Raw genomic sequence first — 13,803 nt, 5'->3', positions numbered from 1 at the left:
TATAGAAACATAAAATTTTGACAAAATTTTCTATAGAAACATAAAATTTGGACACAATTTTCTATGGCAATAAAATCTTGGTAGATTATTTTTGGCTCGAGTGGCAATCGTGATTTTTCTGGGATTGGGGATCGGTTTATTTGGGGGCTATATATAATATAGATCGATACGGACCAATTTTGGCATGGTTGTTAGCAGCCATATACAAACACCACGTTCTAAATTTCAACCGGATCGGATGAATTTTGCTCCCCCAAGATATTCCGGACGTCAAATCTGGGGAACATTTTATATGGGGGCTATATATAATTATGTTATGAACCGATGTGGACCAATTCTGGCATGGTTGTTAGAGACCATAGGTTAGGTTAGGTGGCAGCCCGATGTATCAGGCTCACTTAGACTATTCAGTCCATTGTGATACCATATTGGTGAACTTCTCTCTTATCAGTGAGTGCTGCCCGATTCCATGTTAAGCTCAATGACAAGGGACCTCCTTTTTATAGCCGAGTCCGAACGGCGTTCCACATTGCAGTGAAACCACTTAGAGAAGCTTTGAAACCCACAGAAATGTCACCGGCATTACTGAGGTAGGATAATCCACCGCTGAAAAACTTTTTGGTGTTCGGTCGAAGCAGGAATCGAACCCACGACCTTGTGTAAACAAGGCGGGCATGCTAACCATTGCACCACGGTGGCTCCCAATATCAACATCATGTACAAAAATTCAGCCGCATCGAATGAAATTTGCTTCTCTTTGAAGCTCCGCAAGTCAAATCTGGGGATCGGTTTATATGGGGGCTATATATAATTATGGACCGATATGGACCAATTCTGGCATGGTTGTTAGAAACCATATACTAATACCAAGTACCAAATTTCAGCCGGAGCGGATGAAATTTGCTTCTCATTGAGGCTCCGCAAGCCAAATCTGGGGATCGGTTTATATGGTGGCTATATATAATTATGGACCGCTGTGGACCAATTTTTGCATGCTTGTTAGATACCATATTCCAATACCATGTACCAAATTTCAGATCGGATGAAATATGTTTCTCATAGAGGCTCCGCAAGGCAAATCTGGGGGTCCGTTTATATGGGGGCTATACGTAAAAGTGGACCGATATGGCCCATTTGCAATACCATCCGACCTACATCAATAACAACTACTTGTGCCAAATTTCAAATCGATAGCTTTATTCGTTCGGAAGTTAGCGTGATTTAAACAGACGGACGGGCGGACGGACATGCTTAGATCGACTCAGAGTTTCACCACGACCCAGAATATATATACTTTATGGGGTCTGAGAGCAATATTTCGATGTGTTACAAACGGAATGACAAAGTTAATATACCCTCCATCCTATGGTGGAGGGTATAAAAATCGTTTTTCTGGGGAAAATTTCTTACAAAATTTTAAAAATAAACTAAACCAAAATAAAATTTTTGCAATAAATATTAATTTATTTTAGCATCAGTTTTACAACAGACATTTTTCTGTGTACTTTTTATACCCTTCACCACGATTGTGGTACAGGGTATAATAAGTTTGTGCATTTGTATGTAACGCCAAGAAGGAGTAATCATAGACCAACCTTTTAGTCTACGGATCGGCTTAGAATTAAATTCTGAGTCGATTTAGCGATGTCCGTCTGTCTGTTGATGTATTTTTGTGTGCAAATACAGCTCGCAGTTTTAGTCCGATTGTCCTAAAATTTGGTATAGGGTCCTGTTTCGGCTCAAAGACGATCCCTATTGATTTTGGTTCAGATTTAGATATAGCTGTCATATATATTTTTCACCGATCTGTTCATAATTGGCGTGTATATCAATCGATCTTCCTCAAATTCCGTACATCCGAATATTTTATGAGTCTCGCAAAACTTGCAAAATATCAGCCAAATAGGTTCAGATTTAGATATAGCTCCCATATATATATTTTACCCGATTTACACTCATATGACCACAGAGCCCAAAGTTTACTACCGATTTTCGTTAAATTTTGCACAGAGAGTAGAATTTACATTCTCCCAGGTTTGGCAAATTTGATTGAAATCGGTTCAGATTTAGATATAGCTGCCATATATACCTTTCGTCCGATTTGCACTTATATGCCCTCAAAAGCCAGAGTTTTGCCCTGACTTAATTCAAATTTTGCGCAAGGAGTATGTTTAATAGCATAGGTAAGTGTACCAAATTTGGTTGGAATAGGTTCAGATTTAGATATAGTTCCCATATATATCTTTCGCCCGATTTGCACTTATATGGCCGTTTGTTACTTTTGTAAGCTTGTAAACAGTAAAATGAAATGCCAGCAGCCAGACGAGTGGTTCAGAAATCATAGCAACCTGAAGTTCATTGTAATGCGTATCACCCACACTGTATACTCTTAACGACCAATTTTGTCCGTATGACTGTTGTAATCACGCTACAACCTTCAATAATGAGGCTATCGTCCTGTAATTTAATACAGATTCGTTTTCTGTCTGGAACTAGGTCCATAAATAGGTGTGCCAAAAATGGTGAGTATCGCTCTATATTATCGCTCACATATAGACCAATTTCGAGTGACATTTCTGAATATTTCCAAGATTCTCTTAGTGGTTCCACCCTGCTCATTCGAATACTGGTGGTCAAAATATACAGAATTTAGATTTCAAATCATATAAAAGGCTGTATATAACAGGTCGGCTGATAAGTCTCCGGTCTGACACATAGATGGCGTCGCTAGTATTAAATGCATTATTTTTATATAGTACCAACCTTCAAATGATTCTTGTCAAAATTTGACTTTTGATTTCGTGTTTTGATAAAATACTGTTTTCTGAAGGGGAAAAATACGGTGGAAGCAAAAACTTGGCTCTGCCCCAGGGAAATCAACAATAATTGGCTTGTATGCAAAATTCAAGCGTGGTGAAATGAGCACGGAGGACGGTGAACGCAGTGGACGCCCGAAAGAGGTGGTTACCGACGAAAACATCAAAAAAAATCCACAAAATGATTTTGAATGACCGTAAAATGAAGTTGATCGAGATAACAGAGGCCTTAAAGATATCAACGGAACGTGTTGGTCATATCATTCATCAATATTTGAATATGCGGACGCTCTGTGCAAAATGGGTGCCGCGCGAGCTCACATTTGACCAAAAACAACAACGTGTTGATGATTCTGAGCGGTGTTTGCAGCTGTTAACTTGTAATACACCCGAGTTTTTCCATCGATATGTGACAATGGATGAAACATGGCTCCATCACTACACTCCTGAGTCCAATCGACAGTCGGCTGAGTGGACAGCGACCGGTGAACCGTCTCCGAAGCCTGGAAAGACTCAAAAATCCGCTGGCAAAGTTATGGCCTCTGTTTTTTGGGATGCGCATGGAATAATTTTTATCGATTATCTTGAGAAGGGAAAAACCATCAACAGTGACTACTATATGGCGTTATTGGAGTGTTTGAAGGTCGAAATCGCGGCAAAACGGTCCCATACACGTAGAGAAGGAATATGATCACCTCAAACATGTTTCAAGAGCAAAATGTTATTTTTGTATGGTGACCATGTAACATGTTTGTCACTAAAATTTTATTTTCTCGTCTAATATGACCGGCTTGCCGAAATCAGATAAATGATTTCCGAGGAAATAACATGGTTGCGAAAACCATGTTACATGGTCACCACCCAAAAATAACATTTTGCTCTTAAAACATGTTTGAGGTGATCATATTCCTTCTCTGGGTGTATGAAGAAGAAACAAGTGTTGTTCCATCAAGCCAACGCACCGTGCCACAAGTCATTGAGAACGATGGCAAAAATGCATGAATTGGTCTTCGAATTGCTTCTCCACCCACCGTATTCTCCAGGTCTGGCCCCAGCGACTTTTTCTTGTTCTCAGACCTCAAAAGGATGTTCGCAGAGAAAAAATTTGGCTGCAATGAAGAGGTGATCGCCGAAACTGAGGCCTATTTTGAGGCAAAACCGAAGGGGTACTACCAAAATGGTATCAAAAAATTGGAAGGTCGTTATAATCGTTGTATCGCTCTTGAAGGGAACTATGTTGAATAATAAAAACGAATTTTGTTTTTCTTTGTTAGACCGGGGACTTATCAGCCAACCTGTTACATATTATCCTAATATTAAATATCTGAATTTAATTTAAAGATTATTTCCATAAATCAAAAATATTTTTCCTTACTTTAAAGAAAATTTACTTTACTTCAAAGACTTACGAATTTAACGGAAGGACGGAAATGTGATAGAAATTTGCCCTTAACAAATAAGCATATTGGATATCCAAAAATTAAGATTTTTTCTAGTGTACAATTAGTCAAGTCAATAAACTGTAGAAAACCTCCATAAGTACATAATTGTTTGGATATTTAGCCGATGATAGAACGACCACCTTATTAAGTAGGCGCAACCATGACCCTACCAAAATCAATGGAATGAAAATTCAATCAATCTCTCCCGGGGCAATGACTAAAAAAACAAAATATCCTTTTCCACCATAAGAATTCATTGAAGTATTTACATTGTCTCAATCATCAGACTAGCCTAGTCATCAAATAATCCTTGCAATATCTCGTGTTGATTATAGCCTGTCATCAGGACTCTTTCCTTTTTCCTTTTCTGGACTCTCGAAACTAGTAACCATTGGGGGTGTAGCATAGGGTTTTTTTTTGGCAAATCCCAAAAACCACTTGAATTTCAAGTTAATTATTTAATTTGTCCTAGTCCCAGCAAAGAAAAACATACATGACAGTCGGTCATTCAACGGCTAAGTAGTCATCCAAACCGAGTCATATGTACACAACCTCCTCATCGCCGAGGAAACAAAGGCACAGCGGTTTGTCTTTAACAACCAAATTAGCTTGTAACGCCCTATACATCCTTCACATAAATATCGCCAATACTCATCCCTGATGGCCAGACATGGAAGAGCTGGGCTTGTTTTGCTTGCTGTAGTCTAGTCGGACGCTAGCTAACGTAGTAAAGGAAATACTTGTCGGCGGCATGCAATTTGTGGTGATGGTGATTGCCAAAAAGTTCTTAGTCATCACTGAAGATCCATCCACCTTAGTCATGGCTAGTTAGACGAAGACGACGATGTCCATGATGAAGATGATGATGACGTCGTCGTCGTCTTCGTCGTCGTCAATGATTTGAGGAGAAAGACGTAGGAGAGAAAAACAAATTAGCTACAAGACGGACATTTCCAATTTCCTATGGACAGAATAAACCGGCAATGAATCACAATCACTACTGGAGAATGAGTGGCATAAATTGATCTCTTGCTGTGTTTTTGTTTCCTTCCTTAAAACGGAATCTGAGAGTTATTTGGAGTGAAATGCCCAAAACTCGACAATATTTTACTTCTATAGTCCGTCCAATTGCCTTTCCCTTGCCTGTGATGTTTCTTAATATGAAATGAATGAGACGCCAGTCTGATGATCAGTTTACATTCTCAGGTCTAATTAGCCAGGATCAACAACTATTTTATTTCCAATCATTTCACAAATTACGTTGCACACTGGATCTTAACAAGATCTAGGGTTCTGTTTACCTTCACCAAAATCGAAAATCGACTAATTGATTTTTTTTTGTCATCACAAAAAGTTTTAAGAAATATACCAAAAAATTTTTCCTCATTGATACACGATGGACGGCCACCTTTCAGCTTCTCGATGCTTCAGGGTGAAATAGGACTTGAGCAATGTTCGGCTCAAACGCATCAATTGATACAAAGCCAAGTTGATCCCACCAAAAACACAGAATAAGCTTCTATCCAAGGATATTCGGCTTTGCTGAGTGCTTCATATAAAGGTCTATGTTCCCACCAAACCAATATTTAAAACTGACACAGAAATAAAATTTTGACAAAATTTTCTATAGAAATAAAATTTTGGTAAAATGTTCTATAGAAACAAAATTTTCTATAGAAATAAAACTTTGACAAAATTTTGACTGCCAATCTTCGACACATGTATATACCCAGTAAAAACGGCATCGCCAAAAAAGTAATAAAATTGTTCTTTTTGGATCCGGAAGTGGTGCAAAATTGGGGCAAAAGCGATGAATTTAACATGGGCTTGTCATAGAACGGATGTCCACCATTTAAACAGCCGTTGCACTGAATATGCACCATTTCTTTAGGTGTGATCCGAATTCAGTGTTTTGGAAGTTAATTAAAAAATGTTGTGATATTTTGATAAATAAACAAATTTTTAATTTTTTTTTTAATGATTTTTTATCCATTCTAATGCTTGACTCAAACGCTTCACCTCAAAAATTAAAAACAAAAAAAACACAATGGATTTAGCATTTTTTTTTTTCGACAAAATTTAAATAATTTTTACCTTTACCATTTTATTAATCGTTACTCTGTTTTGAACCTATTTGAAACAATAAAGTTTAAATATGAAAAATGCGAGTTATAAAAAAAAATTGAATTAAAAGAACTTCTTGAGTAGTTAAAAAAAAAATAATAAAATATAACATGTTTGGAAGGGCATTTTTGGAAGTGCTTTTAATGTTGTGCCTTTGGGAGGACTTCCAAATTTTTTTGCTGGAAGGTTTTACAAGTTCTATCCAACAAATCGGTCCATAATTTGCCAGCTAAAACAAAATTTCATATCGCCCGAGGGGACCAATTATTAACGCCTACAAGTCAACCTGTGGACCCACTAGGGACACACAACATGTAAAACACCTCATCTTTTGTGATACATTCAAAAGATACAGAATTATTTCCAAAGCAAAAAACAATTTGGAACCACTGTGGGACGGACAGATCGATATTTATTTATTGAGTTCATTCACTAAGTCGAATCATGGAGTGATTACAAAACACCTGGTATCGACATTATACGACTAAGTATTTTCCTTCTGGGTGTTATACAGATATGTATGGCATAAAATATCATAATCACTGAGTGATTTTTTTTTGTAACACAGTGTTATCAGTAAATTTTATATTCACACATTTCTTCTTTAGATTTTTAACACTTTTCTTCTGAGACCAACCTTTCAATATTGATAAAGACTAAATTGCACATAAACGTATATCTCACTAACTATTTGTGTATAACTCCTTTCTTCTTTTTCTTCCCTTTCCACAGAATGATCGCATTACTAAGCTGAAAATCGATAATAATCCTTTTGCCAAAGGCTTTCGTGAAACTGGCCAGTCTCGTTGTAAGCGTAAAATGTCTTCATCACCTACTGCCGATGAGCAATTGCTAAGGCAGCAACATGAGATGATCATGTCGCCATCGAAATCATCCATATCCTCCTCCTCATCATCCTCAACGGCAGCATTGATGATGACAACAACAACAACAACGTCGGTAGCAGCAGCAGCACCAGCAACAATCAGTGAGTCGGGATCATCAATTTGTTTGGATAAAGCAATGACGACGGCCTTCTTCAATGATCATATCATTGTGGATGGGGATGGGGATATGGTGGCGGATGGGGCAACAACATCAGCGCAAATTAAACGATTGCGCACAAACGATCTTGCCGCCACAACATTGGATGGCTGTGCCATGGATGCTATGGTGCCACCACTCACATCCACTCATGGCTCCTCAATGGAAACCAGTTCCAATACCAGCATGTCGTCACCATTGCCTCTGGACTATGTTAACAATTCTGGTAATATATTTCAACAACAAGCAGCAGCAGCTGCCGCTGCGGCTGCAGCAATCGCTGCTGGCCATAATGGTGGTGTCGATGTCGGAGGTGGAAGTGGTGTTGGTGGTGGTGGAACCTGTAATGCAACATCCGTTGCTTTCATGCATCATTTCCAGCAAAATATGCAATCTTTGTTACGACCTTCACTGGTCGATTTAGCCTGTACATATTTCGGACGTCCCCATCCCCTATATCCTCCAGCACAGGCCCCCCATACAGCATATGCTGCAGTTACTGGTGCCATACAACAACAACGGCAACAAGATGTATTACTAGCAAATGGACAGCAAGAAATACTAGTAGCCCCACCAGCGCCAACATCACTGACAATTGGACAACATCTACCGCCATTGCCTGCACATTTGACTCCTCTAGTATGCGGCAGCAATGGTGCCGTTGATGATGGAGAATTGTTGCCAAATCGTGTTACAGCCATTAACTCGAATACCACCTCAGAAATTTGTACAAAGGATGCCGATCTTTCTTCATCCGATACATCATTAATACAAGATGATTCCATGCTACCAGCAGCATCCCCACCAAATGCTATAAACACCAGCACCACCACTACTAGTACTTGTCCCCGGGCCAATGATGCATTACTCCAATCACCAACGTCATGCAACACTGATTCGCCTCACATTGTGAGTAACAACAAAAGCAACGGTGGCGGCAATACCAATGGCAAGAGAAAAGGTTTTAGCATATCAGCCATTTTAGGTGGTGGAAGTTAGTTAGAACTTCTTAATTAAATGTGGAATTTGCTATTTTTTGTCCCCAAAACTTTAGTCAAAATTGCCATTTGTTTCCCCGACGACAACATTTCAGTGGCCTAATGCAAAAAGAAAAAAACATAAAACTAATGTTCCAATTGAGATCCTTTTTATTCAACTAGAACCCAAAATGTTATTTGTTAAATGTATTTTTATTGAAATTAATTTATATAATTTCCTAATTTATACAAAATAAAGCTTTTAAAGAAATCTTAAAGCGTTTTTTTTAAGAGCACTGACACGAGGTTTATTGTACAGCATGAAAAATTAACCCTTTCGACCCCTGAATTTTTGTAGGTATCTCTAAATTTTTTTTGTTTTACTTTCAATCATATTGAAGTCATTTAAAAAGCGACTAATAGCCAAAATTTCGAGTCACCACGCCCATTTGTTTAGGCGGGCGTGGTGCCCTGTGGACAACTATGGCCAGTTGTGGCTATAAAATAGTTCGATTTGTAATGATAGGCATATTACGTTTTATTGGATTTTTAAAGTTTATTGTTATTATTACAGTAAATATACACTTGGATGCGCGCGTGGGTGAAATTTCACTCACGCTCAGGCACATTCACGATGAAATATTTGTACTCACGCACGCCATGTGGGTAGGAATTCATCGTGAACGTGTATGTTATCGTGAACATTAATTTTATCATTAGCGTGCGTTGGATCGTGCACGTGAATTTTTATCGTGAGCGTGATTTCGGACAAATTTTACTCACTTGCAATCACGAACACAATTTGATTTTTACTCATGCTCACGCACGACACATTTTTGTTTAGTGCCATTCACGCACATTCACCAGATTTAGTTCAAATTTCATTCACGTCTTCGCGTGATTCCCGCAAATATTTTGTTTTGAACCGATGCCATTTTAACTGGCGGTGTAAAAAACCAAAGTATAATAAAGCGCTAATATTCGTGCTAATCCGCCAGTATGTTGCCAAGAAGGTCGATATCTATGGCTTCCTTCCTTTTTACGATTCCTTCCAAATTCCTCTCCAGCACTGCTGATATGTCTACCACATCATCGCCGCATTCCACGTCACTGGGGCATCTCAATCGAAGTTCAACATTTGTTCAATATCACTGTTTTTCAAACTTTTTTGCTCTAGGTCTCATGTCCAAAAATTGGTAATTTTACTACCACAATTGCCCAAAGTTGCCCACAGGCATCTTTACAATTTTAAAAATTTCGCACCTATTGTTTTTTTGCAATTCTAAAATTTGACTTCCAGAAATATTTTATTTGACATGCATTATCATAGATTTAATAAAAAATTTGAACATTTTTGTTGTAACTTTTGAAAAAGTCACACGTAAAGCCCTTTTTCCAAATTTACTAATATTTTTTTCTTGAGGCGCGTTCGTACTAATGAACTAAATGAACTAGTTGACAACCAAATTAGCTGTTTATACCCTTCACCACTACTGTGGTACAGGGTATAATAAGTTTGTGCATTTGTATGTAACGCCAAGAAGGAAAAGTCTGAGACCCATCGTTTAGTATACCGATCGTCTTAGAATTAAATTCTGATTCGATTTAGCGATGTCCGTCTGTCTGTCTGTTCATGTATTTTTGTGCACAAAGTACAGGTCGCAGTTTAAGTCCGATCGTCCTCAAATTTGGCTATCGCTATTTTGATTTTGGAAAAAATCGGTTCAGATTTAGATATAGCTGCCATATATATTTATCCCCGATCTGGTCATAATTTGCGTGTTTATTAACCGGTGTTCTTCAAATTCAGTACATCCGAATATTTTATGAGTCTCGAAAAACTTGCAAAATATCATCCAAATCGGTTCAGATTTAGATATAGCTCCCATATATATCTCTCGTCCGATTTAGACTCATATGACCACAGAGGCCAAAGTTTACTACTGATTTTCGTGAAATTTTGCATAAAGAGTAGAATTGACATTCTACCAATGCTTGGTAAATTTGATTGAAATCCGTTCAGATTTAGATATAGCTCCCATATATATCTTTCGTCCGATTTAGTCTCATATGACCACAGAGGTCAAAGTTTACTACCGATTTATGTGAAATTTTGCATAAATAATAGAATTGACAATGCTTGGTAAATTTGATTGAAATCGGTTCAGATTTATATATGGCTCCCATATATATTTTTCGTCCGATTTGCACTTATATGGCCTCAAAAGCCAGAGTTTTGCCGTGATTTAGTTCAAATTTTGCACAAGGAGTCCGTTTAATAGTACCGGTAAGTGTACCAAATTTGGTTGAAATCGGTTCAGATTTAGATATAGCTCCCAAATAAATCTTTCGTCCGATTTGAACTTATATGGCCTCAAAGGCCAGAGTTTTGCCGTGATTTGGTTCAAATTTTGCATAAGGAGTACGTTTAATAGTATCGGTAACTGTACCAAATTTGGTTGAATTCGGTTCAGTTTTAGATGTAGCTCCCATATATATCTTTCGCCCGATTTGGACTTATATGGCCTCAAAAGCCATGACTTGCTTCAACTTTTGCACAAGGAGTACGTTTAGCAGTATCGGTAAGTGTGCCAAATTTGGTTGAAATCGGTTCAGATTTAGATATAGCTCCCATATATATCTTTCGCCCGATTTACACTCAAATGACCACGGGGGCCAGAGTTACTGTTTTCTGAAGGGAAAAAATACGGTGGGAGCAAAAACTTGGCTTGATAATGAGTTTCCGGACTCTGCCCCAGGGAAATCAAAAATAATTGATTGGTATGCAAAATTCAAGCGTGGTGAAATGAGCACGGAGGACGGTGAACGCAGTGGACGCCCGAAAGAGGTGGTTACCGACGAAAACATCACAAAAATCCACAAAATGATTTTGAATGACCGTAAAATGAAGTTGATCGAGATAGCAGAGGCCTTAAAGATATCAAAGGAACGTGTTGGTCATATCATTCATCAATATTTGGATATGCGGAAGCTCTGTGCAAAATGGGTGCCGCGCGAGCTCACATTTGACCAAAAACAACAACGTGTTGATGATTCTGAGCGGTATATGCAGCTGTTAACTCGTAATACAACCGAGTTTTTCCATCGATATGTGACAATGGATGAAACATGGCTCCATCACTACACTCCTGAGTCCAATCGACAGACGGCTGAGTGGACAACGACCGGTGAACCGTCTCCGATGCGTGGAAAGATTCAAAAGTCCGCTGGCAAAGTAATGGCCTCTGTTTTTTGGGATGCGCATGGAATAATTTTTATCGATTATCTTGAGAAGGGAAAAACCATCAGCAGTGACTATTATATGGCGTTATTGGAGCGTTTGAAGGTCGAAATCGCGGCAAAACGGCCCCATATGAAGAAGAAAAAAGTGTTGTTCCACCAAGACAACGCACCGTGCCACAAGTCATTGACAACGATGGCAAAAATTCATGAATTGGGCTTCGAATTGCTTCCCCACCCAGCGTATTCTCCAGATCTGGCCCCAGCGACTTTTTCTTGTTCTCAGACCTCAAAAGGATGCTCGCAGGGAAAACATTTGGCTGCAATGAAGAGGTGATCGCCGAAACTGAGGCCTACACACAAAAAAATAATACATTTATTTTATGAATAGTGTTCACAAAAATTTTCCAAACACGGGATTCATAAATTATATGAAAACAATTCATTAAATAAAAAATACAGGTTTTCATTGACTATGAATGTGTACATAATATGAATGTAATTTTTAAAATTATAAACGAAGTATACATATTTTTGTCATTGAAAATATGTACTTTTACATATTATATACTAAAAACGTCATGCATTATATGTAACTTTTCTCTTAAATTTTTTCCCCTGATTGTTAATGCCTGCATAATTGGTCAAAATGTATGAACCAATTTATTAAAACCCGCATTAAAATCCAGCCAGCAAAGAACATAGTTTTATAATATTTTATATTATTAATAAACATGAGCACCAACGCCTCCAGTTAATATTGTTTTTTCGTCAATTTTTTCTAAAGCAATAAAAAATCTTCGAATCGCGACGGCGACTAAAACTGTACTGAAAAACTCAAACACAACAAAATCACATGTTGCCTTCAAAACGTTACGTTTCGGTTTTTGTTTCGTATTATATGATTGTATTGTATACATATGAGAGTAACTCTATGTTGTGGCTCTCTCACGCTAAGAGAAAACCAGTATTTTTGATATATTAAGTAAAATTTCATTAATTTTATGAAACCGTCTGTACATATTATTAAAAAATTTCATAATTTCATAACAAGTATTTACGAAAACAATATATTATGTAAGTGCACACATTTTTTATGAAAAATTCCATAAATTTATAAAAATGTACAAATTTATGTACAAATTCATATTTTATTTTTTTGTGTGTATTTGAGTCAAAACCGAAGGAGTACTACCAAAATGGTATCAAAAAATTGGAAGGTCGTTATAATCGTTGTATCGCTCTTGAAGGGAACTATGTTGAATAATAAAAACGAATTTTGACCAAAAAAAATGTGTTTTTCTTTGGTAGACCGGGGGCATATCAACCAACATTTTATCTTTCGCCCGATTTACACTCAACTGACCACGGGAGCCAGAGTTATACTCCCATTTACGTGAATTTTTTTAGAGTTAGCAGAATTATTATTCTAACTATGCATGCCAAATTTAGTCGAAATCGGTTCAGATTATATATAGATCCCATACATATGTCCACCAGAGTTGGGAAAATATGGTAGACTATTTCATATTTTAGACCCATTTTCAATGGGATTTTCCTCCAATTGACTGCATAGTTTCCACGGAGAATATATTTAATATATTTAAGTGTGTCAAGTTTGATCTAATTTGGTTCAGAATTAGATAAAGCCTCCATATATTCGTTCTCCTGGTTTATACAAATATGGCCAAATTCCCACACTACACAAAATTCTGTGATGATTTCCCCATATTTTAGTCATATCCTACACACTGTAATGCCAGACTTTCCACAGAACGATTGAGTTCTAAATAACATAAGACGATATCTTTTCGAGATCTAACCAATATCCTTGTAAAATCGTCACTGCTGAGTAGCAAAAATTGTAAATATTACTCAAATTGTCCTATATCTCGAATACATAAGTATCGCCTGATAAATCATAAATGCTCTTTTGTACAATTGCACTAAAATTTCTCTCACTTCATATTTCCCATATATTTTTACTAACATTCCAGGGCGTTAGCCAATTTAAATTTAAATTCTAAATATTTCCCTGCCAACATTTTCAAACATCCAAAATGAGTGTTTGCAAAAAAGAGTGTTAACTTACTCTTTTGGAAGATCCAAAAATGTTTAATCGCGGAGAAGATTCAAATTTTAGTCATATATTAGTCTAAC

General features: G+C 37.4%; 1 protein-coding gene across 1 annotated transcript in view; it reads left to right on the top strand.

Annotated features, from left to right (window-relative positions):
* LOC142233792 (uncharacterized) overlaps positions 1-8,579 on the top strand; it is a 43,893-nt gene extending 35,314 nt beyond the window's left edge. The window contains exon 5 of the mRNA XM_075304826.1: positions 7,115-8,579. Coding sequence (XP_075160941.1) covers positions 7,115-8,425 — 1,311 coding nt within the window. The 3' untranslated portion in view covers positions 8,426-8,579. The remainder of the gene's footprint in view (positions 1-7,114) is intronic.
* The last annotated feature ends 5,224 nt before the right edge of the window (positions 8,580-13,803 follow it).

The sequence above is a fragment of the Haematobia irritans genome, chromosome 4 (assembly GCF_050003625.1).
Source record: "Haematobia irritans isolate KBUSLIRL chromosome 4, ASM5000362v1, whole genome shotgun sequence".
Classification (NCBI taxonomy): domain Eukaryota; kingdom Metazoa; phylum Arthropoda; class Insecta; order Diptera; family Muscidae; genus Haematobia; species Haematobia irritans.
Note: the sequence above shows the minus strand (reverse complement) of the source record. Positions and strands in the feature narration are given on the sequence as shown.